Genomic DNA, 26,757 nt, shown 5'->3' with positions numbered 1-26,757 from the left:
AAATACTTAAGTTCCAAGCACTGCATCTGGACATCTATAATTACTGAAGTAGTGATGATCTTGATACTTTCACCCCATGTGTGAGCCCACAGCATATCATCCTAGCTTTGTGTTTCAGTCTACAGTAAGCTCAAGGTTCTCAAACTCTATCAAGCCTCCTCTGGAAATGCCCTACAATACTTCAAGAGGTACTTGCATTCCATGCCCTTGGGATCAATTCGTGCATCTTTCTCTTTTGTCCAAGTTTTGCTCCCTTCATTTTGCTTGTTTGTGCATAAGTTAGCAAGACTTGAGAACTGCATACATCTCAAACCACTAGAAGGGAAAAAAATGTCTTTTTCTAAGATGTATGAAGTTGGGTTTACTTGGCCTGATAATGTCATGGTGTTCATTCATGGGATGTGAATGTAATAATACTTGTGTAATACAATAATCAGCCTTAGTTTCTGTTTTAGAGTATATTCCAATTGATTGGACTGCTACACTGGATCTGTTTTGATTATCAAATATGTGTTATAGTTATGAACAAATCCTTCAAGACAGAGATAAGGCTAGATGAGACATAGTAAGTAGCATACAGAAGAGTGAAGTAGAACATTTTAAATGGCACTCACAAAACATTTAACTTGAATAATCTAAAAAGGGAAAAATAATCTTTCATCAGACTTTTTACAGCAGACTATAATAATATACATACTGTCCAAGCTCTTATGTCTCATCATGCTACTCCATTTTTCCCCAGAAGTACTATTTTGGAATAAAACAGGGTAAACTCATCCTATTATCAGGAGTCCAAATTTTGATGAATCTTGTTTTATATGGTTACATTCATTTTGATTTCAAAAACAGAATTATTGTTGTTATTACTATTGCTATTATTATTATTAAAGAACAAAGAAGTGCTTCCACATAGTTGCTCTCTAAAGTTTTACCAAGGAGTGCTACCTCCAGGAGATTCATTTCTCTTCTTGACTGGATGCCAATTCTACAACCTCTGTACTTTATTTGCACAGCACAATTTGCTTTTGTTTCTAAGCAAGAGACAGTTGTTGGAAGTTCAAAGCAGCAGTGAGCGCACAGCGTTGGATGGATTTAACCCCCTGGGGCTTTGAAAGAAATTACATGATTCATGGTTCACTGATGTCAACAAAGTCTTTTTCTGGAGGAGGGCCACCACGATACCAACTGCATGTTCCATCACTGCGTTTGATACAGGCGTAATGCTTTGCTTGATGACCATACAGCTTCCTCTCTATCAGCCAATCTGTCCACAAACATTCATTTGGCGTAGAGATGGAGCAGGGTACCATGTAGCAGGCAGAAATCTAAACATGGAAAAGTACATTAATATCCCATTTTTACAAATACTTTGCCAGTGCGTACAATTCTACCCATATCTGCAAAGGAACTGGTACCCAAATTATTACACTGAAGTGAAATACTGTAAATTAAAAACTTTTCAAAACATCATAAAAACAATATTTCTGCAAGTTGTTCTTATGGTCAAACTACAGATTATGTTCTGTTAATGATATGCTGCTATGACCTTATCCACACTTACCTATTGCTCAGCTCTTTCCAGGTTAAGGCTGCACTTAAAAGCTCCTTGTCCGAGTGTGTGGGGGTTTGTTTGTTTTTTACTTGGAGCTTTCCCTGTGAAAAACCCACTCTTTAGCACTCAATCAGAGCAAACATCAATTCAGATGTCCTGCAAATTGCCATTTGCTCCAGTTGAGCTTTAAAGAGTGGATTTTTTCAGGGAAAGCTCCACAGGGGGAAAATCGGGTGCTCAGACATAGACCTTTAAAGTGTGGGCAGTGCCTGGAAAGAGTGAAGGAAAAGTAAATGTGAATAAGCCCTATGTCTCTTGCTTTCCCTTCTTTCCTAGCCACAGACACCCTCCCAAAATTGATGTGTGGCTACACAAAAGGTCCCATTAGTGACAACAGGTACTTAAAAACAATAACAGCAGCTAACCCTTTACTAGTCACACAGGAGGTGGGATGGGGTGAGTTGTAAATGGGGAGGGAAGGGCTAAACCTCCCAGTGTGTTGCAGCGAAGCCCCCTAAGATTGTAAAAAACAAGAAATTTAGCTGCACATTTCACCTTAAGCTTAACATGTAGTCTGACCCTTAGAGTCATAAAGTTTGTATTGATGTTGCACATGTATCTTAAGGACAAATTTCTACATTATGCACATGAAATACAGGAACCAGCCTTGAGTGCATGCACCATTTTTATGAATCACCCAAGCCAAGGCAGCTTGATGTGGGAAAGTGTAACACACAAGTGTGTATACTTTCCTTCAAGTTAGATTGCATCCCATATTAGTTTTAATGAGAAAAGGCAGGCCAAAGAAGGCTAATTCCAGGGTAGCCAACATAGGTTTCTCACATGTTGTTTGATGACATCCTCCATACCTCCTGATCACTGACCAAGCCATAGCTGTCAACTTTTCCCTTTTCTCGTGAGGAATCCTATTCGGAATAAGGGAATTTCCCTTTTAAAAAGGGGGAAAGTTGACAGCTATGGGCCAAGCTGGTTGGGGCTGATGGGAATTGTAGTCCCAACAGCAGCTGGCGGGCGCCTTGTTTGCTGCCTGGGTTTATGAGTTCAAACAAATACTCAAATGAAAGAGATTGCCTTGCTCAACCTTTCTTGTGCTATAGAGCAATGATTCTTCAATGGATGAGGTATACTTACTTTGCAACCACAGCCCATTTGATATTTCTGATTTAGACTTTTCTTTTGAGAGAAGGTAAGGTCATCCCATGGTTCAATGTAATTGCACAAATGGATAAGAACTTTACCATCATCTAAAATCTGTCCTGCATTGGGGTAAACATCAAAACACAGGATTCAGAATTGCATTCCGAAACACTAAAGATACAATCCACATCAATGAAAGGTTTACTTTTTAACTTCAGTTACTTGTGAATGTCACCCTGAGATTTGCTGAAGCAATTTTTTCCCCCATCTCTCTATATATAAATGTAGGCATTGCGCGTGCGGCGGTCACAGCCTTTCTCCATAACTGCTGAACCGTAATGTAACAAATTTTGCCACAACGTTCCATGCCCATCAGGGAGGGATCTGGCATAATTCCCCCCCAAAAAAACCCACACCTTTCACACCTAAACACAAAAAGTGGCATCCAAATTCGACGTCACCACCAGAAGCTCTGAAGACTCCAGCAGCATCCAATAGAAAGGCAGATTGCACGCTGCCGCCTCCAAAGCTGCGCCACCAGATGACATCACAAAATTCCACAGCAACCAACTGAAAACAGTCCTTTTGCAGCAATAAGGCCCAGCTTTTTCAATAGGCCGCAGCATTGCCAAGCAGGGAAAACTGAGTAGGCCGCACCATTCAGTAGGCCACAGGCAAAAACAAACAGAATAGGGCCTTTCACAGGGTGGGGGAATCACAGGGATGAGGCACAACAGGGGGGGGGCTCACAGGGATGCGGCACAACAAAGGGAGGGGGGAAACACATAGCCATGGTGGGGAGGTAGGACCCTGAGACAGCCAAAGCAGTGGGGGGTGGGGACATTTTCAGGAACACGCATGGGGGGGAGTCTTATTTTTGAAACTTACAGTAGGGGAGTCAGGATTGGGACAGGGCAGGTGAGGGGACTCTAAATGGAGACTCTGAAGGTCCATTTAACACAAAAACCCACAGCAACGCATGGCCGGGCCAGCTAGTAATGAATAAATAAATGGAGCCTGCAATGAAATGTTGCTGTGTAACCCCACCATTAAATGGAATAACACTGACCCATCCTGAGTCCCCTCCAAGATATTGTTTTTTATTGTTGTTGTTTATTTAAATTTCTATCCTCTCTTAGATGCCCAGGGGCATCAAACAACTAAGTACTGAATACATTACAATAAAAGCAATACAGCACAATTTGTTTGGGGCTGAACCAAGCCAATTCTGCTGGGTTAGTCCTCCAAGGCATGGGGCAAGTGTACCTGGCTGCCTCCCTCTTGCACAGGCCCGGACATGGGGATAGCCACTATTGGAGGTAATGGAACAGTTCAGACTTTTTTGAGTTTTAAAATTTCATTTAGTACTGTAGTTTACAAATTTGTCTCCATATCTGAAATGGCTAAAAGGACAACTTTTTTGAATTAAAACAAGGGGTACAATTGTAACAGAAATGTCTCTAGGTTGTATCCAACTAAATCACTGCATGTGCAGACAAGTGCAACAGAACTTCCCATCCTAAGCCCACTGCTACCTATTCTATTGCCCCAATTAGCCCAATCTGCTGGTTGGGTGGTGGTGCAGGGACCTATTGGCCCAGATTCAACTAATTCTGCATGCTATTGGAAGCCAGCGCAAGGGGGCTTTTCCTACCCTCTCATCCCACTATGGCTTCCCCAGATCCACTCTGGAGAGTCAGGAGAATTCCCATAAAAGCAGGTAGAAGGGAAGAGGGTTCATGCTGTCTGCCAAGCAGAAATGCTTGCACTGATGGAACAACCACAATAGCGCAATGTTTTAATTCCTCCCTTTGGTATCATGTTACTTAAGCAAGCAGTTATCCACAGCAGCACAACCCGAACTTTGGCTTTATATGGGCTCCAGTATTTATACTGTTAAATAGCACAATAAGCTCTTGATTCCCATGGTACTGTAATATATATTTTGTGTACTGCCTTGGCTTCTATGTACTGTACCTGTAAGGAGATATTGCTTCTTGTTGTTAGCTTCTAATTTCACCCCACAGAGAGAGGAATCAAAAGGTGTGAAGACATATTGAACATCTTTCAACTTTTCAAATCCTTTGAACATCTGCATTAGGAAAAAGGAAGGAAAAAGTGTTGTGCCTAAGATTTTTTTTTGTGAGGTTAAAATTGATACCTTGCTGGTATGGTGGGTGCCAGTACAGCTAGGTAAGATTGTCCAGCTTAGTGGCTTGACTAGCCAGTATGTACAACCTCCTGTCCACAGGGTAGTCCTCTGGGACATAGGAGCCAACTCCTAGGGGCTGTGGGAATATTTGAGGGGACTATGCCTCCGTAAAGTTCATGGGTATTCCCATTCAAATTGTGTGTGTGTGCCACATCATGTAATCACTTATCTGGAGAAGGGCTTACCTGGGGCCCCCACAATATTTTATTCATGTTGGCACTCCCACTCTGGGAGGGCTAGGGCAGGGCTTACAGAAGAGAGCAGAGTAGGAACTTCTCCCCTCTAGCTTGCTCCTCAGTTATAAATTGGAGGCTAATCAAGCCATTAGCCAAGGCTGCAGTTAAATGTTTAGTCATACAGTTTAGAAATTCTACTTTGCATAGCAACAGAACCATGAATAAACCACAACAATGTCTAACATAAATTATTTTCACACAAATATTTGCTTGATTAGCCTGACAGTTGTGTAAGGCCAAGTTCTAGTGTTGTATTAAGCCCTGTTTTTAGTATGACTTTCAGAAAAGTGACACATTCAGTTTTGACCTTCTTATATGCTGGGCCTCTGTTCTTGATAGTATTATTTTAGTTTCCTGTTGTCCAATGCTCACATGAAAAGTATTCAGGCAAGTTACTAGAACTGCAAATTCCATCTTTTTCAACAATTGAGCCTACCAGCTGGGGATGATCAAATTATAGTCCAAAGACATGTGGAAGGCACCATGTTGCCAACCCCTGAATGACATAATTCTTTCTTAAAGACTTAAACAATGCACACAAAAAGCCCATGTATATTATTTTTGAAAGAAAATCATGAAATGCACCTTCTAAATGATTTCCATCATTTACTATTAATGAAATGCAACTGTAAATGAATTCCCATTATTATATTGTGTTAAGTGTTGACAACTGTAAACAGCTATAAATTCAAAATATTGCTGAAAAGTATGTGGCTAAAGTTTAACATGCTGAACAGAAAGGTTTCTTTAAAAAACATAGCAACAGATCTACATTTAGGCCAACCATTGCAACATAGCACAAGTGAATTTTATCTACCCAAACGAAGTTTACTTTTTAAAAAAATTATCTAGTCTTATCTTCACACATTTATATTTTATTACCACTTACAAGGGATGGAAACTATAAAGGAATGTCTCAGGTCTATAAATACAGACAGCTGTGTCTTTACAGTACCATTTAAGTCAAAGCACAAATTTTGATCTTCCACTCAAAAGTTTATGTATCTTGATTTTTTTTCTAATAAAATGTGTTCATCAGTAGCAGTGCTCTCTGCTGAACTCATCCAAGCAAATGTGATAGGTGGGTGCTTAAGTGTTTGCCAGTACAAACTGTCACTAAGCACGTGTTGAAGTCAGCGCAGATACGGGAGGAATTGGTCTTGCAAATATCATAACCACAAGGCTCCTCCAGCCTCATAACTGCCCTAAATGGAATTCCCCAGATGCAATGCAGGTGGAAAAGGCTTCTCTACTGCCGGCTTACCATGAAATATGTTCTATTCTGTGTTCAATGGGATCCCCCCCCCCAAGTTTTCTTCCTACCACTTGCAAAAGAGAAAGAAAGGATGCAGCTGGAGAACCTGCTGAAGCTGATGACAGGTTCCTCTGGATGTGGACCCAACCTGAGTATCAAGGAACAATGCTGGATCTAAGAGCATCATCAGGCTTGCAACCCTGACCTTTCAGGTGAACCAGAATATTGGCTCTACAGACTACTCATTATCAAAATCAAATGACACCTTTACACTTATTGCTGACATTGACATTAGAGGCAAATGTAGATTAGACAGATTCTCTTTCCATCATACATATTTTCTTTTTCATAATAATAATCTTATTATTTATACCCCGCCCATCTGGCTGAGTTTCCCCAGCCACTCTGGGTGGCTCCCAATCGAGTGTTAAAAACAGTATAGCATTAAATATTAAAAACTTCCCTAAACAGGGCTGCCTTCAGATGTCTTTTAAAAATAGGATATCTGCTTATTTCATTGACATCTGATGGGAGGGCATTCCACAGGGTGGGCGCCACTACCGAAAAGGCCCTCTGCCTGGTTCCCTGTAACCTCACTTCTCACAATGAGGGAACTGCCAGAAGGCCCTCGGCGGTGGATCTCAATGTCCAGGCTGACCGGTGGGGGTGGAGACGCTCCTTCAGGTATACAGGACCGAGTCCATTTAGGCTTTGTCTGCCAAGAGTATGCATAAGAACCATCTAAACCCATGCAGTGTCCACTCTTAATGTATAATCCCATAAAGTCTGAATCAACCATTGTAACCCTCAGGTTCCTAAACCAAATAATTGGGGAATATCTCATCCTAGGCTTTCTCAAGCACCCACCAATGGTGGTATAAAATGAATCTGATACCATAAATCTATATATATAACTACTGTTGTTGATGTTCTGGTAACATCTTGGCAGGACTCTTGTAATGTGTTGTATGTTGACCTGCCTTTGAAGACTGTTCAAAAAGCAGATTGTGCAGAATTTGGAAGCCAGCTTGTTGACTGGGGCAGGATGGGACATATAACCCCAATTCTGGCATAGCTGCACTGGCTACCAGTTAGTTTCCAAGAATCTGCAAATCAAAGTGTTTGAATCTGTCCTGAATCTTGTTTCTAAGACAAGTACTTATAATTATGATTTTGCATTAGTTGTTTTCTAATACAACTTCCACTACAAAAAAATATTTCTCCTAAACATGGATCAGACATGTTTACTTCAGAAGCTATAAAATTATGTTACAGCACAATCTTATATATGTCTGATCAGAAGTTCAACAGAATTTATGCCCAGATATGCATTATGTATTGCACCCTTATGTATACATTGGAAATTGAGTATAAAACTGACTAGGAGTAGTAGTAGTAGTAGTAGTCAATGGTATTTAAGTATCATGATAAACTAGTTTTTTTCTTGTACCTTTATTTGTTTGATTTCATATCGAATCATTTTGTGAGTATGAAGAGGGTCTTCAGTTGATGCGATCACTTTTTCACTGGAAATTTTTGCTCGAATCACTGCAAGTAAATTAAAGCAAAACAGACATTTTAGAATTTATTCACCTGTTCTTTCTGTAGTGTGACATATTATTTGTACTATAAATCACAGCTGCTGTTATATTTAGTACAGTCTATTTCTTCTCCTCCTCCCCCCCCCCACAAGCTAATATGAAGATGAATGTGATTAAGACTAGAGTTCTCCTATGGTAATAATTTCACATAGTAAGTGCTTACATCAGTCCTTTGTACTGCTGTCCCAAGATGAGCCAATGTTTGGTATAGCATGTAGTTCAAACTGGGAGTTCTCATGGTTAAGCTCTCTATTCACTAACCACAATCTGTAACCCAGGTTTGATCTTGCATTAGTTCAATATGAGTTGGTAGCAATAAGCAAACTTCTCTCCAAGTACCCTCATATTTGCACACTGTCAGTAAACTACTGCTATGCTATGAGCAGTCCAAGCTTCTGTGTGTTGCCTTCCACCAGTGACCAAAGGAGATGAAAATGGATCTCCTTGCCCCACCCCACTACTATTAGGCAAATAAACTGTTCCCAAGGTAAACAATGTACAGTATAAAGGTAAAGGGACCCCTGACCACTAGGTCCAGTCGCGGACGACTCTCAGGTTGTGGTACTCATCTTGCGTTATTGGCCGAGGCAGCCAGCATGACTAGGCCACTTCTGAACCAGAGCAGCACACAGAAATGCTGTTTACCTTCCTGCCTATTTATCTACTTGCACTTTGACGTGCTTTCGAACTGCTAGGTTGGCAGAAGCAGGGACCAAGCAACAGGAGCTCACCCTGTCGCGAGGATTCGAACCGCCGACCTTCTGATCAGCAAGCCCTAGGCTCTGTGGTTTAACCCACAGCGCCACCCACATATGTTGTTGTTTAGTCGTTTAGTCGTGTCCGACTCTTCGTGACCCCATGGCCCAGAGCACGCCAGGCACTCCTGCCTTCCACTGCCTCCCGCAGTTTGGTCAAACTTATGTTGGTAGCTTCAATAACACTGTCCAACCATCTCGTCCTCTGTCGTCCCTTCCTCCTTGTGCCCTCCATCTTTCCCAGCATCAGGGTCTTTTCCAGGGAGTCTTCTCTTCTCATGGAGGTGGCCAAAGTATTGAAGCCTCAGCTTTAGGATCTGTCCTTCCAGTGAGCACTCAGGGCTGATTTCCTTAAGAATGGATAGGTTTGATCTTCTTGCAGTCCATGGGACTCTCAAGACTCTTCTCCAGCACCATAATTCAAAAGCATCAATTCTTCGACAACCAGCCTTCTTTATGGTACAGCTCTCACTTCCATACATCACTACTGGGAAAACCATAGCTTTAACTATACGAACCTTTGTCTGCAAGGTGATGTCTCTGCTTTTTAAGATGCTGTCTAGGTTTGTCATTGCTTTTCTCCCAAGAAGCAGGCGTCTTTTAATTTCGTGACTGCTTTCACCATCTGCAGTGATCATGGAACCCAAAAAGTAAAATCTTTCACTGCCTCCATTTCTTCCCCTTCTATTTGCCAGGAGGTGATGGAACCAGTGGCCATGATCTTGGTTTTATTGATGTTGAGCTTCAGACCATATTTTGCGTATAGCAGCCTTCAAATGGCATAGCAGTGCTGGTGCTCTGAAGGATGTTCGTATATGGTTGCTCTTCTTCATAGACATCTTATCCTCTTTGCCCATACAAGTTGCTGGAGCTCTTTGCTAGGGAGAGATACCATAATTCAATCTTTCCTTCCCATGCAAGGTCTTAACACCTTAATCCTCCCTCGAACATCTCTTGCATACAGCAAAGGAGCGAAGGAAAACTGTAGTTATGTGATGTATTTAACATTAGGGGGAGTAACAGGTAGAAGATTAAGATCTCTTTCTCACTCGCTAATTTTTTCTGCAGTTTCTCTTATTTTTCATCTACCTCTGACGTGATGATAGCATAGGTGCCATCATGTCCAACAATTTTTGTGCCCAATGAATTGGATACTAAGGCCTCTTGAAAGAAATTTTGGGCTACTGATAAGAAAATATTCACAGCTCATTCCTACCTAAGTCTCAAGTCTCAAGCCTCAGGTAGATGGTTGACCATCTACTGTTCGATGTCGACATCACCAAAAAGAGATAGATAAATGAGGGAATTCTGTAGCTATTCCTGCCTGCCAGACATCCGTTCCCTGGGCCCTGAGCCAACAGTCTGAAAACTATTTTGCTCCTCCCTCTACTCTGCCAAACTCAACAAAGGAGAGGTGGACCATGTCAATTCTTCCTGGTTCCCACCCCCTTTCTCTGAGGATAATTTTATATAACTGAAATATGTGCATAGCTGCAGTTTTACTGATGGGTGATGGATTTTCAAAGAAACCATACTGGATGAGAAAATCCCATCTACGGGCCACAGTATTTTAAATTTTATTTTGACAGCTTTAAAGTGGTACCTATAGTTACGAACTTAATTTGTTCCAGAGGTCCGTTCTTAACCTGAAACTGTTCTTAACTAGAGGCGTGCTTTCACTAATGGGGCCTCTTGCTGCTTCTGCGCCGCCGACACACGCTTTCTGTTCTCATCCTGGGGCAAAGTTCTCAACTCAAGGTAACTCTTCCAGGTTAGCGGAGTTTGTAACTTGAAGCATTTGTAACCTGAGGTGTGTGTAACGCGAGGTACCACTGTATAAGAAAAAATGTTGTTTTGTGTCCTGCAGTATTGCAAAAAGCCCACTCTAGATATTTCTGTCTTGCAGTCATGAACAAAATACAGACCCCTAAAGATTTGGTTAACCGAAATTGTAATGATGAAGTTGCTCTCATGTGTATCGGTATGAGTTGTCTCTTCCCATTTGTGTTCAGCTGTATGCTGTTCTCTTATTTCAGCTGGTGTCAGCCATCATTAGTGTGATGAATGGTAGCCAATTTGGAAATATCAACTGTGATAATTACACAAATTAGCTACTTCGTATTCTTTCAGTGGTAAAATACTGGATCACCCAGGTTTGCTGATTAATACATCAGTAGGGTGGTTTTTTTAATGAGTTCCAGAGCTTCAGAACTCATAACAAAATTGCTGGCAAGGACGCTGGGATCTTATTCATTGAGGTTCATGAGTTTGTCTATAAAAGAAATTTAAAAATGTTTCCAGCATGCTTCCACAACCCCCAAACCACACTTCCTTTGAGCAAACAAAATACAATTTGCTGTGTGGCAAATGAGGACATTTGCAAAAGCCTGTTAGTTAGCATTATGCAGCAGAAAAGGTTTATAAATCACTGCACTTAACAATGATGTAGATGTCCCGTAGGAAGGAGCCTCAAGGCTAGCCCTACCATAAGGGAGAGTGAGGTGACCAGTCTCAGGCAGGAGATTTTTGAAAGGGCAGCATATTGTTAAATGTATTATTGCTGTATTTATATTGCCAGAGTGTATGGTAGACTGTTGTGGGATATTCTGCTTCAGCTGCAAAAACAAACAAACTAACAAACCTTTGCTGGCAGTATTGAGTATTATACAAATTGGCATGACCAGGCAAACGACCTCTGCCACTTGCTCTCTCTCTCAGGCGGCAAACTGTCTTGGGCTAGCCCTGCATGACCTAAAGCAGGAATGGCCAGTGTCTTAAGTCCAGGAGGCAGAATTTATGTATTAATACATTTCTGTTAGTATATATCTGAAATGGCTGCTTCGTATATATTTGTTAAAATTTTGTACAGTGGTATCTCGGGTTACAAACGCGTCAGGTTACAAACTCCGTTAACCCAGAAATAGTACCTCAGGTTAAGAACTTTGCTTCAGGATGAGAACAGAAATCGTGCTCTGGCGGCGCGGCGGCAGCGGGAGGTCTTATTAGCTAAAGTGGTACTGTTGTATCCAAACAACAGAACGCAGGATTCTAAACTGCGAAGGTGAAGAAAACTTCCAGAAATGTGGAATTGGTTTGAAAGTAAAAAATACTTTATTGCAAGCATGCAAGAAAGTGACTCAGCATAGGTTTCCCAAAATGCTGGCCCAGAACATAGATCGTCAATCCATTTTATACCTTAGATCATACATTGCAACACAGTACAACCAATCAAATTATGTCATTTGAGAAACCAATCATTGCATGCTTGCAATAAAGTATTTTTTTTTACTTTCAAACCAATTCCACGTTTCTGGAAGTTTTCGTCACCTTCGCAGCAGCTTTGCAGTTTAGAATCCCGAGTTCTGTTGTTCAGATACAACAGTGCTTCAGGTTAAGAACAGTTTCAGGTTAAGAACGGACCTCCAGAACGAATTAAGTTCTTAGCCAGAGGTACCACTGTATATGGATGTTTTAAGACGGTTTGTATCTGTAGTGCCTAATAAATGTTTTTTGGAGGGGAGTATTAACTCCCAGCTACTCGGTGGCCATGAATTATATAGAAGGGAGAGCTATTCTGCCACTTGTGAAATTCTTTAAGGGCTTTGAATTCAGTTGTGTAGCCAGCTATTCAAGCTCATGGCAAAGGTTGCTGCTGCAAAGGAACTTGCTTCTCCAATATGGGGTCAAGCTGCTCCTGTTCTAAACAACAGCTCAGAACTCCCAGTTCCTCACAGGCTGAGCAAAAATGTCTTGAAAATATTGATTATTCCACAAGTGTCAGCTACTTATTATCCCCACTTATTTATTATTATCATCATCATCACCACCACCACCACCACCACCACCTCATTTTTTAGTCTAGAAATCCTCTAGGTAGTTTGCCCTCTTGATCAAAAGAACATCAGGAGAACCAACATCATGTACACAAAGAGCATCAATGTTGCAATTCTATTCACACTTACATGTGAGTAAGCATAACTGAACAGTGAAGTAAGCATGCAAAGGACTGAGCTTTTGAGAGACTTTATATTATTTTTATGCTAAATTTAATTCATCAGCCTGGAAGAGGGCCTGATAAAACATGAAATTCTATGAGAGCCTGTGAGGAATATCTCCAGCAGGTAGAAAGTATCCATCATCACTAACTAAGACGTACATTCTGTTTCCAGAAATATTAAGTATTTTATATAAATGGATACTTGGAAGATGCATATAACTTTTCTCTCCTTACTGTCCATTTAAAAGAATCCAGTTAGGCCTTGATAGTGTGGTGGAGGAGGTAGGGCAGTTCCTATCTGTATGGCTGCTTCGCATGGTCGGGAAGAGTTTATATTATATGGTTTGGCTGGGGCTGCTACTGTTTTCTCTTATATTGCCAACTGAAGAAGGAGTTTCTCTTCGAAACTGGGATCACCGGGTTCCAGTCCTGTCTGTTGCTACAGCTGCTCCACCGCTTTCAAGAATTCCCTTGTGCCGGCGATATGAATATATATTACTAATTGTTATATTGTATTTGTTGTGATAAGTCTGAAGTACCGCTTGTATGCACTATGCTTTGTAATAGCGGGTACACTGTGATGAACACATTTGTGGTACTTTGTTTGCTATATATTGTAGCTTTGTATGTTGACCTGAACCTGTTTTTTTTCTATTTGTGTAGGTTCTCACACAGTGGGTTCCTTATTTTTTGTGCTTACTGATTTCTTTGACACATTTACCTGAATTCTGGAATCTCTCCTAAAATATACTTTGAGCAAAGATGGTTCTTGCCACAAATACAATGCTCAGTATTTGTAATTTTCAATAGGTAGACTCCATTTCTTTCAATAATTCTTAAAAGTCTAATTTACTTCCTAGTAGAATCAAGTGTGAGGTAAGGAGGTAAAAAATATTGCTTATGTTCTGAAAAGTAATTATAACTTTGAAGCTAGTTTGTCAAGTTATTTTGTAAGGTCACATATAAAGGTATATAAACAGTTTGTAGTAGATAACATAATTGTCTACTGTGTGCCCAATATAGAATTTTTGCTGCCATATACTGATACAAACATACGTTTAAGAATCATGCACTTGTTTTCTGCCACCATCCCACATGATATTTCTCAATTCCAGCACACCAATTTATTTCTTCCAAGTTACTTGGGCCTACTTAATAGCTATGAATGTTTCAAAACTAGGCATAGCTCAAAGCAACAAAAGCAGCAAAACCACTAATCACACAGACAAATGCTACAATGAAAGTGCTTATTGTTTCATCTTGGGAATGGTAAGGGTTCTGAATTAGCCAAAGGTCACCCATGTACGGTCTGTTGATTTAACCAGTGCCTGGGATACCCTCCTTCATTCAGATATAATTTTTAAAGGAGCAAAATTAATGCAAAGGAACAAAAATTGAACAGCAAAAAAGATAGGAACAGCTGAAGCATTAACACAATTTTCATATACGGTACCTCCTTCAGTATAACAATCTTTTCTTTTCTTTTTTTAATATTGATTTACTTTGTGCTGTGAGATTCCCTGAACATCCCAACGGATAAAGAAACTGCAAACTGAACATTAAAATACCACATAACAGAGTAGTATAAACTAGTATATAAAGCAGCTTTATATTATAATTATAAACCAATTAAACTGACATAACCAATGAATACTCATTTGAAAAGATGAAATCAAACTGCATATAACTAAGCCTAACACATTTTGACCATTCTTCAGTGGTCTGTATATATACAGTAGGTAATGTATACAAATATATATATATGTTTCTGACCTCTGAGATGGCTGACGTAAGCATTGGAACGGCAAGGTAAAAGTTTTATAAAAGGATGTTCAGACTATGGAAGTGATATTTCTGAATTTCTACAACCCACAACTCTTGCAAAGTAGAGCTACACAAGAGAAGTCATACAATCACTTCCATGCCTCATAGTATATCAACCAGTGCTCCTTCAGTAGTTATAATGTCTTAAGAGAATTCTACAAATATCAACATCTATCATGCTTCCTTCTCATGTTTGATTTGGAAAAGGGGGCAACAGGTATAGGCAGTGGTAGAACTACATTTGGGGGGCCCTGAAGCTTGGAGCTGTTATGGGGACCCCTTTGCAACTAGCAGCGAGGTGTGGGTAACCACTGTTATTTTCTTCAATGGGGTTGTTCCATGATAGATCACCACATAAAAAAAAATACTATATCTCAGATTTTGATTAAAATTGCTATACTGGATTATCCCACAAATCACTGGTGTGAATAAATAATAACATGCATGAATAAAGTTGCTCGCTCTGGGATTAGGGACCCTGAAGCTGAAGCTTCATTCGTTTCATAGGAAACATTCACAATTCTGTGATCATACTTCAAAAGCAAGCACCTAATTAATAGGTGGCATTCTTCCATATGCTTCCTGGCCTTAAGTACGATATAAATGACAATGGCTGCAAAGTGTACTTCAGAATACGGAAATATGGGTTTACAAGGACCTACAACAAAATGCTGCAGCGCATAGTGCTTCTGTTCCATCCCCTCCTCCCCATTTTCCTACTACTACCTCAGTCAGCATTATGTGACTACTGAGCATGCTCAATTCTCACTGGTCTGTTCTGAGTGGGTGTGCTTTGGCCCCCTTCAATTCTTTTTGCTAAATATTTTTTGAGCTTCTGAGCTTTCGAGAATGTTGATACATCCCTCTTGTTTCTTAGTGGCCCCATTTTGGCTAGAATCCTGCCAGTAGTCACCAGCTGAGTTTATTATTAGTAGGTATAATAGCAAGCATAAGATCTTTCTCTATAGTCCACATTAGTCAGTAGTTATATATGCTGTATAGAAAAACTGGATGGTCTTTGCTTCCCCCAACCACCTGTCACATTAACACTCCAAAGACCTCTGTAAGCAAAGGTTCAGCACTCCAGATTAAATATGCACCCAGTTATGTTTTTAGTTGCTCATATAAAGCACTTCGAGAATTAAATCTGTTAAGAAACTAAACATTCCATTTTGCTCCATTGTAGCAACTGAGGAATTTGTTTACTTTTAAGTAATGCATGCACTTGGATCAAGTTAGCATTTTTTTCAGGCTTGGTTTTCAAACCCTAGAAAAAAGTATTTGAATAATTGTGTAGAGGGATCCTCCCCCTCTCTCCCTCTTTTTATATTGACACTTAAGGTACTGCTAAACACTGTCGGGTGTCAAGAGTCTTCTTTCCTAGTTTCAAACTGATCATCAGCACAATATCTGTGTGAATATATTTCACATTTCAGAGAAGTGTCATGCACCAGAATTGTATCAGATGCATTTTGAGTACTGCTTTCTTTTACGCATTTAACAGCTGTTTAACTGAAGTAACACTAGCTGGTACTTTTCCCTATACTTCCCATTATTCTAGGTTGTCATGTCTGGTGTACGTAATTTAATGAAAACATTACTTAACACAGCCAGATTAAGAAACAATTTAATTGATGGTTTTAAACAGAGTTTGTCATGGCTACAAAGATTTTCTGTCAGCACATGAAAGCAATTAATCAGTATGCAGAAGGTATTGCCTGTCCCATAGAGATGCTAATTTAGTGACATTTTAGAAACTCATGTTCTACATTTACTGTTCACTCTGGATGGAAGCTAACTAGCCACAGCTTGAGCTGGAAATGAAAAGACTACAAAAGTCACATTTTCCTATCCTATTCTCTAATCATAAAACTTTAGTTTTTTAAAATATATAGATCGAATACTTAGTAATAAAATTAGGCATTTTATACTTAGACTCTATATAGAGTATTTTGCAGAAATCTTCATCCATACACAATTTTAAATAGCCTGCAATGAGCATGATCCATTCTTGATTTAAAATTATAAAAAGCAGATTATTTTAAAAAATAAGTGAATGTTAATATCTATTTAGAAAACAGTGTAACAAACAGAATGCCTACAAGCCCTCCACAGAACACATCTAATCCACATCCTTATTATTCTACATATTAAATGTCAGAATCTAATGCTCAGAAACTGTCGTCATGAAAAAAACCCATAAAGAATTTAAGCCACCAGTTACAACAAATCATTGCAGAGAAAAGTGAAAAGCAAAAATAAATGGGAGCAACTGCTTCCAGATGCTTTTGTAATATTATTCTTGAAATCATTTTTGTGTGTAACCACTTCTTCAGAGTCCCAAACAACCATTATTGGATAGGAGCCCCTAAAGGGTTTGCAGAGAAGTATTCCCACAGTTAATCTAGCGTCTGTTGATTTCTTACAGGCAGCATAAAAAGTGTATAGTGTTTATGACTCACCTAAAGCCGAATCGCAGATTTGCTGCTGTGGATGTGCAGGGGCACAGCTGCAAGCCTCTATAAGCTCCTGAATTCTGAGGGTTAGAAGAAGTAGCAGTGAAAATAACAAGGTACTGAGTAGAGGATTCATGCTGCTTGAAACACGGCTTGCTGGCCAGCTTGAAGAAAATGTTCTTTCGCTCTTGAGTTTATATCTAAACTTCCTAATGACTGTCTGCTTTCTTCTTTGTGCAACCAGCAGTTCAATTTCAGCAGACTTAAAATGCTTTGGGGGGGGGGGAGAGAGCCCTCTCAGCTCAGCCTGAACATATACTTTTGTTAACTGACTTCTAATGTCCCTGACATAAGACCCCCTTTTTTTATTGCCCTGATACTTAGTTGTAACCCCGCCTTCCTTTAAGGAAAAAGCACATCATTGGTGAAAATATTGTATGACAGGTTTGTTGTACCAAAGGAAAGGTTACCTTTTTGGATTGCATCACAGTGTTGTCGTTGTGAGTCATTGTCAGCAATAATCACGGAGGCCTTCCAGAAAACACATTCTTCTTGATTTTAGGCCATTTAGAAGATTTTTTTAAAAAGATGAAGATATAAATTAGCCTGCAATATGGTATGTCATTGTCTGTTTCTCTCGTTGTCAAAGTAAAAATGTATGTCAAAGCCATTGCTTCCTTTCGCTTTAAGGCTCAGCTTTAGTTTCATCCCCTAATCTCTCCCTGTCCCTTTCAACATTTTCTTGGAATAGTGCCTCTATGCTGGTTGCACAGATGATCATTCATGAAGAGGAAATGTTACAAGCATTGCCTGAAAGGCGTACACAGTTGGAACATGCAAGCGATACCAGGACAGGATTGCAGTAGAGCAGTTTAGCTACTATCTGGTAATGGATTTGTTTGAAGTATTGATTAACTTTTTTTTGAAAAAGTGCCCTAAGTCTGAATTTGTAAGATGAGCTTCTAATTTAACACCATATTAGCAGTGACCTGAAACAGGGGCATGCAGTTTGCAAATATTTTCTGCCCCTGCTAAGTGTGCTCCCTCTTAGTTGTATGGGTGAGAGGGCCAGGGTTTGGGCTTTTTTTTAAAAAAAAAGCTACAGAACAGGTTGACATATTGGGGTGAGAAAGCGTTTAGCATACTGCATGAACTCCATAAGAACCACTAACTGGTGAGTCATATGAGATATAGATGTATTATCACTGCTTTGGTTGTTCTATAGAAATTCTTTTTCCTACATAACATTAAGAAACTGGAATATTAATTTACACAGCTCAAGCAGCTTGGGAAAATTAAAAAAATATATAATAATCAGCAGGTTGAAAGCAATGAATTCTCAAGACAGTAGGAAGGATAGATAACTAATTTCCTAAAACAGCATGAACCTTGCCGTGGGCTTCAACTTCAGCAGTAGAGCACCAGAGTTAAAGGGCCAGTTTGCTGAAGAAGCACAAAGAAGTTTTAAGTTCTCTGCTGCTGCAATATGGCAAAGCAGGCTGTTTCTTAGAAATGTCCCCGTCCCGTCCCGTCCCGTCCCATCCCATCTCCCCCCTTTGTGTTGGTTAGGGAATAAACTAGGGAAACAGAGTTTTGGGGTTTTTTGGTTTCTTATAGAGCCAAGGGCAGACATCCCCAAACTTTGGCCCTCCAGAAGTTTTGGACTACAATTCCCATCATCCCTGACCACTGGTCCTGTTAGCTAGGGATCATGGGAGTTGTAGGCCAAAACATCTGGAGGGTCAAGGACTTGAAAGAACCAACCAGTATATGTTTGAGATATGTTCTGGGATAAATGTAACTAGTAACTGACTTGACTAAAGGCATGATTGTATCCTTCAACTGAACTCAGCAGAATTATATGTCCACCTGCCGCTGTGGCTACTGGGCAGTTTACCAAAGATCACAGTGATCTTAGGCGAGATTGACTGGATAGAGCACTGCATGCAGTCTACAACTGTTACATAGAAGGGTAATTACTCCTGAGTAATTAACAGTTACCTTTCTTTACTGTGTAAAGTTTACCCTGTAGCAATTGGCATTACAGTAGTTACCTGTGGATTAACAAGCGAATCAGTTTTTCCATGTAACATTTTTTACAAATCGGTTTCATTTTTCGAGACATTAGGAAGAAAAGGTGGAAAGAGGTGGAGGGGGGAAGATGAGTGGGGTTGGGTGGCGATGTTTCTACAGTATTTAATTAATATATGTGGGGTTTTGTGTCAGCATTGCTTGTGCAGGTTCTCTGCTATTCACTTGTGTTCCTTTGGTGGTGAGAGAGGTTGGGGTTGGCCTAGGGTGTGGTTGTTCACTTGTGATTGGCTGTGGTGATCTTTGTTTTCATGTGTGAGTGGGTGTTTTGGATCAGGTTTGCCATATTGATGTGTATGCTATTGGTGGGTTTTTGTCATTGTCTTGTTGGGCTGTGTATGTGATAAAGGGGAGCCATACTGGGGTGAAGGCGTCTTCTTCTATTTGTCCCCATGTCAGTTTCAGCTTATTGGTTAATTTTTCTAGTAAGGCTGTTTCCCATACTATTTGGTACCATTGGTCCATGCTTTCTCCTGACAGGTCTCTCCAGTGTCTGGTTATGATGCTTCTGGCTGCTGAAAGTAGGTGGGTTATAAGTTCTTTGTGGTGTAAGTGGGCATTATTGTCTTAGAAGATGTTTAGTAGGGCCAAAACTGGGGTCATTTCTAATACTTGCTTGGTCATTTTAAAAATTTCTTGTATGGTTGTTGTCCAGAATAGTTGGATTTTGGGGCACACCCACCACATGTGGAGGTATGTGCCTGTGGAGGTGCACCCTCTCCAGCATTTTGGTGAGGTTCCTGGGCGTATTAGCGCTAGTTTTCTTGGTGTTAGGTACCACCTGTAGGTGAGTTTCAGAGTGAGTTCTTTACTTTTTGTTTATATGGATTTAAAGAGGGGTTTAGACCACATTCTGGTCCATTGAGTGGGGTTAATCTCATAGCCTATGTCATCCTCCCATTGTTTTTTGATTGCGTCTAGGGGGGTTCATGGGATTTTGGAGTAGTATTTTGTATATTGCAGGTACCATCCCTTTACCGTGTCCCTTTGTTATTAGGAGGAGGTTTTCGAAGGTTGTCAGGGGCCTAGTTGCTGCTGATTTTACTACTGACATTGCACATACTTTTGTAAATCAAGGAAATCTTTAATAAAAATATATTTAAAAAATTAATTTAAAACACACACACACAAGGGAACCAGTTACTGCCAAACAGCTGCCTGACAAGCTGCAAATCTTGGTGGAAAACATACTTCTAAGTAGAACAGAGGGGTTACATTGTTATTTAACAGTATAAGCAGTGGTCAGGCTGTCAAACTGAGCCACAATGTCAACAGTATGAGAAAGTGCCCCTCTAGTACGCTACATATATCATGCCCTTTCATGTGGCAGGAGTGTATATAAGATGCCATGACTGCCCTGTTCCCACAATATCAGAGCTGCTGGGCTTAGAGTAATAGGCTTGCAAAGGGAAATTAAGGAAATGTCTAGCCAGGAGGGAAGGTTATATTATACAGTATATATATTTTTTACCATGAAAGAAATAAGATTCCTCTCATTTTTGTAACACAGCTGAATTTTCTGTTTTGTCATCTCCCCTTTCTTTGTCTCCCCTTCCTGTGCTCAGTCATACTCGCGTTTGGTGCTCAGGTAGTCAGTCAACCAGTTCCATCACCCACAGCTGTCTGGAAAGCCAGGGAGCTGAACCACAATGCTGGATATCACATTTGAGAGGGATTGTGCAACATTTATCCATCGAAAATAGGGACGTCCTGTTCCATAATGATAATTTTGCTATTTATATCCCACACACATCTTATTGGGTTGCCCCAGCCACTCTGGGCAGCTTCCAACATACATGAAAACATAATAAAACATTAAATATTAGAAGAAGAAAAACTTCCCTATCCTGGATTGCCTTTAGACGGCTTGGGGGTTGGATAACTCCATACCCTCCAACATTTCTCCAGTGAAAATAGGGGCATCCTAAGGAAAAGTGGGACATTCCAGGATCAAATAAGAAACTGGGATGGCTTCTCTAAATCAGTGACATCCCTGGAAAATAGGGACACTTGGAGGGTCTGATTGTGTTGATGGCCAATACCCATCTTACCATTCCATAGTGAGGCAAGGAAGTCAACAGGAGCATCAGTGAGATCAGCTATTAATGCCCTCAGAGCATTCAGGAATCCCTCATCATCTATCAGTTTCAGGGGGCAGACTATCTTGCAAAGTCGCCTGTTTCTGCAGAGGGCAACTCCCACCACCAGTCCACAGCCAACCTTGTAACAAGCCATCCATGGCAAAGGAGTAATTGTAACTCCTCCCACTACCAGATTAACCCTAATCTATTACGGTATATAGTAATGACCAGATCTAGGGTATGATCTGCCACAAGTATAAGGCACTGATACGTTGAGACATCTCCATGGTTGTCATGGAACCAATTAAATCCTGAGCCAGTCTATATAAGAAGGCTGTGGTGTGGATATTGAACTTCCAGGAATAACATAGAAGTGTTTCAGAAGAAATTTGCCTGTTCATGATATTGTTGGGTCATTTCCTAGTTTCCATTTCATCCGAAAACAAAGGGCATTCCGTAATACTGATGAGGGAAGCCCTTTCTCATGAATAAGTACAGTTTCCCCATGACATTGCAGTTTCTGTAAAATATAACATCATGCCCATGGAAGTCGACATGCCACAATAAACTGGTGTCACAACATGTTCAGTACCTCATTCCACAGTACAATAAAAATGTACTATGCAAATGTTAATGCAGTATGTTTTGTTACAAAAATCCAATTAACTATTAACTAACTGACAGTAACCTGCTATGAAAAGAGCAATAAAATAACTCCATAATAAGAATTTCCCACAACAGCAAAGTTTAAACTTTGTTGTTGTTTAGTCGTTTAGTCGTGTCTGACTCTTCGTGACCCCATGGACCGTAGCACGCCAGGCACTCCTGTCTTGCACTGCCTCCCGCTGTTTGGTCAAACTCATGTTCGTAGCTTCAAGAACACTGTCCAACCATCTCGTCCTCTGTCTCCTTGTGCCCTCAATCTTTCCCAACATCAGGGTCTTTTCCAGGGAGTCTTCTCTTCTCATGAGATGGCCAAAGTATTGGAGCCTTAGCTTCACGATCTGTCCTTCCAGTGAGCGCTCAGGGCTGATTTCCTTCAGAATGGAGAGGTTTGATCTTCTTGCAGTCCATGGGACTCTCAAGAGTCTCCTCCAGCAAACTTAAATAAACATTAAGTTAAACCAATAATTCAGCAGTATATAACAAAAGGTGAAAAAGAAACCTTATAAACTAAACAAAAATATTATTGTATAATTATTGCCAGATTGAACCAAAGTATATGTTTGTTTTCTTATTTCATAAAAACAAAATGGACTACAAAGTACCATGTGGCATGTTCTCATGTCCAGGAGTGAGGAAACCCAGGGTCAAATTCCTACTAAGCCATGAGGCTCACTGGTAGCCCTTGAGCTTTTCACTATCTATCAGCCTAACCTACCTCATTGCTTGCATAGGCCTGGCAGAATAAAAAAAGGTTTTCAGCAGACATTTAAAAGTTGGCACAAAAGTTGTGAGTGTGCAGGTGGAGTGTATTGCCATTTTAGGTAAGACCCAGTGGATTCCAGCATGATGTGGCTGCTTGTTAATTTAAAATTTGTCAAGGCCTTAGTGGTTCATTGATTGTCATCTCAATTCTTGAAATATATGCATTCTCCAGTTTGTGGTTTCTGATGTCCCATCATCTAAATGTTCATGATTTTGAAAACAAAGCAAAACAAAACATTTTCTGCTAAGCCATCTTCCTTGTCACAAGCAAAATACAGATGGCTGAGAACCAGACCATCTATTGCTATCTTTTTAGTGCTTATAAACTGTTTATGCAACCTCAAGACTGCAAAATACATAAAGATGCACAACTCTAAGCATGTGTTTCTGATGGAAAATCATTTGAAGCCTTGCTTAAAGCCTTGCTTAATTAATAAATAAGTGAAACTGATATTTGTAGAGATATATATTTTTAGGTTTTTATTAGTTGGCTTGTTGACATTGGTTTTACTGTTTATATTGTGTTGTAGATCACTTTGGATCACTTTTGTGACTACAGTGACTAATAAATAATAATAATAATAATAATAATAATAATAATAATCCATGTATTTAAAATTCACAGCTAGATTTTCTCATGATATGCTGTAAATTGAATTGAATATCCATTTTAACCATGGATATAAACCCTAACTATAATCCATGTGTATGACACAATGTGAAACTGGTGTGAAATTGTTTTCCAATCATTTTAACAGCTGTCCTCACTATTGTTTAGTTTCCTTTGAATGGAAAAACCAAATAAGGAAGCTACAACAGAAGAATAGTGCATATGAACTTTGTGTTGCATTCAGATAACCATAATGTTTCTGACCTTCAAAAAAGACTGATTATATCATTATCTCAGTATTTAAAACTTTCCCTTCAAGCCAAAAATCCTCCAGAGAAAAAATGTATTTCATTTTAAAAACTGGAGGAGTAAAGTTTCATAACCCTTGTTGTTGTAAAAATAGGCCCAGAAGCATGACAGCTGCTTGATCTAAACCACTCTCATAAGTCATAACTTCTGGGGCACTAACTCATAGTTAGACACATGAGTTGGGCACCTGCAAAAGTAACACTACCGTGTTTCCCCTTTTTTAAGACACCGTCTTATAACTTTTTTTCCTCAAAAAAACACATGGTGGCTTATTTTCAGGTGGTGTCTTATTTTTTTATTACCACATAAGTACCGGTATGGTAAAGCAATCTACAGTACATTTATCCAGGGCTGTCTTAAGGGTGCTGCCGGCGGGGCTGGAGCTGTTGCTCGGAGGCGCAGTGTCCAGCCTCGCCTCTTCCTTGGTGCCCTCCAGAACTGCGCCTATCACTATATCTTATTGCCAAGTCTTGCGGGGGGCGGTGCGGAAGTGACACCACCCGCTTGGCCACCTCCTGTGATGCCAGAATGTTCCCAATCGGAGGGGAGGCAAAGCGTGGTGTCCAAAAGCCCCCCCCCCAAAGAGCTGGGTCTCTGAAGGTTTGTAAGTCCTACACACCAGATCCTCCTCCAGGAGAAAGGGAGAGAGAGATTATTCAGAGCCCGCCAAAGCCACTCCTCCTCCAGATTTGCAGTGGGTCTCTTGGCAAAACTAGACGGGGAGGGGATGTCAGTTTTTTAAAAAGCCAGAAGGTGAAGCCATTCTGAACCACCCTATGGCCATAGAACATCTGTAAGCAGCATTGCCCAGGAAGATACCATTACCTTCCCCATTGGGCAAATGTACACCCGACTGGAGCCACTTTATGCTTCCAAAAGCATCAGATTACATGCCATGACAGTTCACAGAAGAGTTTGCCAAGTCTGCCTCTACAATCTTCACATTTGAACTGTCAGTTCCTTTACTACTTTATTGGAAGTTTCATGTTGTGTATGTCACACCACCTGCCCTGTCTACTCTAGCCCTCAGCTGCAGTGCAGGATACTATGGTATATTGTAAACATCAGTGTTGAAGCAAGATTCAACTGTGAATTCACTCAGCTCTTGAACAGGGAATTGTGGAGGGGGGGGAAGAGAGAGAGAGACGCATGCACACAGAGAGAGATGTGCACACGGGGGGGGGGAGAGAGACGCGCGTGCAAACACAGAGAGACAGACGTGCACACGGGGGGGAAGACAGACGCGCACACACACAGAGAGAGACAGAGACAGACACGCACGGGGAGAGAGAGACGCGCATTCACTCAGCTCCTGAACAGGGAATTGTGGAGTGGGGGGGGAGAGAGACGCATGCACACAGAGAGAGATGTGCACAGGGGGGGGGAGAGAGACGCGCGCGCAAACACAGAGAGACAGACGTGCACACGGGGGGGGGGGAGAGAGACGTGCACACACACAGAGAGAGACAGAGACAGACCAGCACGGGGAGAGAGAGACGCGCGCGCACACACAGAGACGGACGCGCGCGCACACACAGAGAGAGAGTGCGGTGCTGCTTTGCGCTTTGTCGGAAGTGGCGGTTGCTGCAGCGTTGTCAAAGCACGAAGCAGCACCGCACTTAGGGGAAGATGGCCAGGGAGGGGTCTGCGGGGCCGAGGCAACGTTTGAAAGGGAGGGATGGCGATGAGGAAGCGGGGAGTGAACCGACTGGGGCTTTAACACGCCCGCACACGCAAAAGGGAGGCTCGGAATGTGGAGATCGTTTCTCTTAAAGTGCCGCAAGTAACGAGCCTCTCTCTCTTTCCTCCTGCCGCTCGTGCCCTTGGTGCTCCGTGCGGCGCCGCTTCGCGCTTTGTTAGCGATGCAGTCGCCGCCGCTTCCGGGCGCCGACCCGACCCGGCAGGCTTCCTCCTCCTGCCGCAGCCGGCATTGCAGGAGCTGGATCCTGCTGGCTTGTGCCCTCGGTGCTCCGTGCGGCTGCTGCACGCTTTATCGGCTGCTGCGCAGCCGCTTCCGGGCACTGTCCCAACCCGGCAGGCTTCCCCCTCCTGTAGTGGCCGGCGTGCTGGGTCCCACTAGCTGGCTGGGGCACTTGGTGGTCTTGCGCCGCGCGGCACTGAAGTATGGCTTATTTTCAGGGTATGTCTTATATGTCTCAAATGCTTAAAAACCCTGCCCTGGCTTACTTTTTGACTATGTATTAAAAAAGGGGAAACACGGTAGCATTGACTTATGGAACTGTCTATTGTTAAGACCTGGATAATAAAAACGATGCTGAAACCAGGAAATTCTAAAGTGAAAAATATCAATGTATAAAATTTAGATGACGCAGTAGACATGTCTTAGATATTTACTTTTCTGATAAATTTCTAATTCAGTTTGGGTTACTGTTTATTTTTGTGATTCTCAGGAACAGGTAGGGAGAGTCCTATTTGAGGCCAGCATATAAGGAAACAGACTGCTTCATTAACTAATACATGAAATACCAATATTAAGAAGACACAGATGAAGCGTATATGAAAATGCACCTACTAAGTAGGGGATGATTAGTTGTGTATCTTGATGCAGAAAGGTGAACCAAAGTTAGGTGAGAATGCGTTTTAACTTGTTGGCAAGAAGCTAGTATACAAAATTATTCAGTGGAGACAGTGCAATCTTAAACATTGTTTGTTCAAAAGTATATACAGTACATTGAATTCAGTGGGGCTTGATCCCAAGTAAGTAAGTTTGAATAGCCCATATAAATAGTTGGCTTCCATAGTTATCAAAGCAGGATTACAAAATCTGTGTGTCTAGAGTTTTCGGAACTGTACCCACATGCAATCATAAATCACATGCAATCATAAACCCCTAATATAAACTGTACCCACATGCAATCATAAACCCCTAATAGTGAGAATTCTGTGTGCAATTGAAAAGTTCGGCCTCTGAAATGTCATGGAATGCTAATGTCAAAGTGAGGAAGCTGATAGAGATGTAAAATATCCAGTTGTCTGTATATTTTAATCTATTATTTGAGCAAGAAGACTAAAGCCACCATAACAAGAGTAGACAGAAGATAGAATGAAATCTAGATAGAATGAAATCTATTGGTATATCTCTGGGTGATTTGCAATAGATCTGCAAGAGTTTTTGACTCTGAATTACCGTTATTTCACAGTAAAAGCTACAAAATGACTTTTCTATCTAAA

General features: G+C 40.9%; 2 protein-coding genes across 2 annotated transcripts in view; one reads left to right on the top strand and one right to left on the bottom strand.

The window, feature by feature from the left end:
- Positions 1–26,757, top strand: part of SYN2 (synapsin II) — a 152,167-nt gene that overhangs the window by 83,666 nt on the left and 41,744 nt on the right. The gene's annotated exons all lie outside the window — the stretch shown is intronic.
- Positions 444–17,339, bottom strand: TIMP4 (TIMP metallopeptidase inhibitor 4). The gene is made up of 5 exons (XM_035106224.2): positions 17,053–17,339; positions 7,864–7,961; positions 4,688–4,802; positions 2,705–2,829; positions 444–1,325 (listed from the first exon to the last, which is right to left on the bottom strand). Exons 1-5 carry the CDS (start codon positions 17,180–17,182, stop codon positions 1,128–1,130), a joined length of 666 nt encoding a protein of 221 aa, XP_034962115.1. The 5' UTR covers positions 17,183–17,339; the 3' UTR covers positions 444–1,127.

Source organism: Zootoca vivipara, chromosome 2, assembly GCF_963506605.1.
Source record: "Zootoca vivipara chromosome 2, rZooViv1.1, whole genome shotgun sequence".
In the NCBI taxonomy this organism is placed as follows: Eukaryota; Metazoa; Chordata; class Lepidosauria; order Squamata; family Lacertidae; genus Zootoca; species Zootoca vivipara.
The sequence above is the reverse complement of the archived record's forward strand: the minus strand, read 5'-3'. Positions and strand labels throughout refer to the sequence as shown.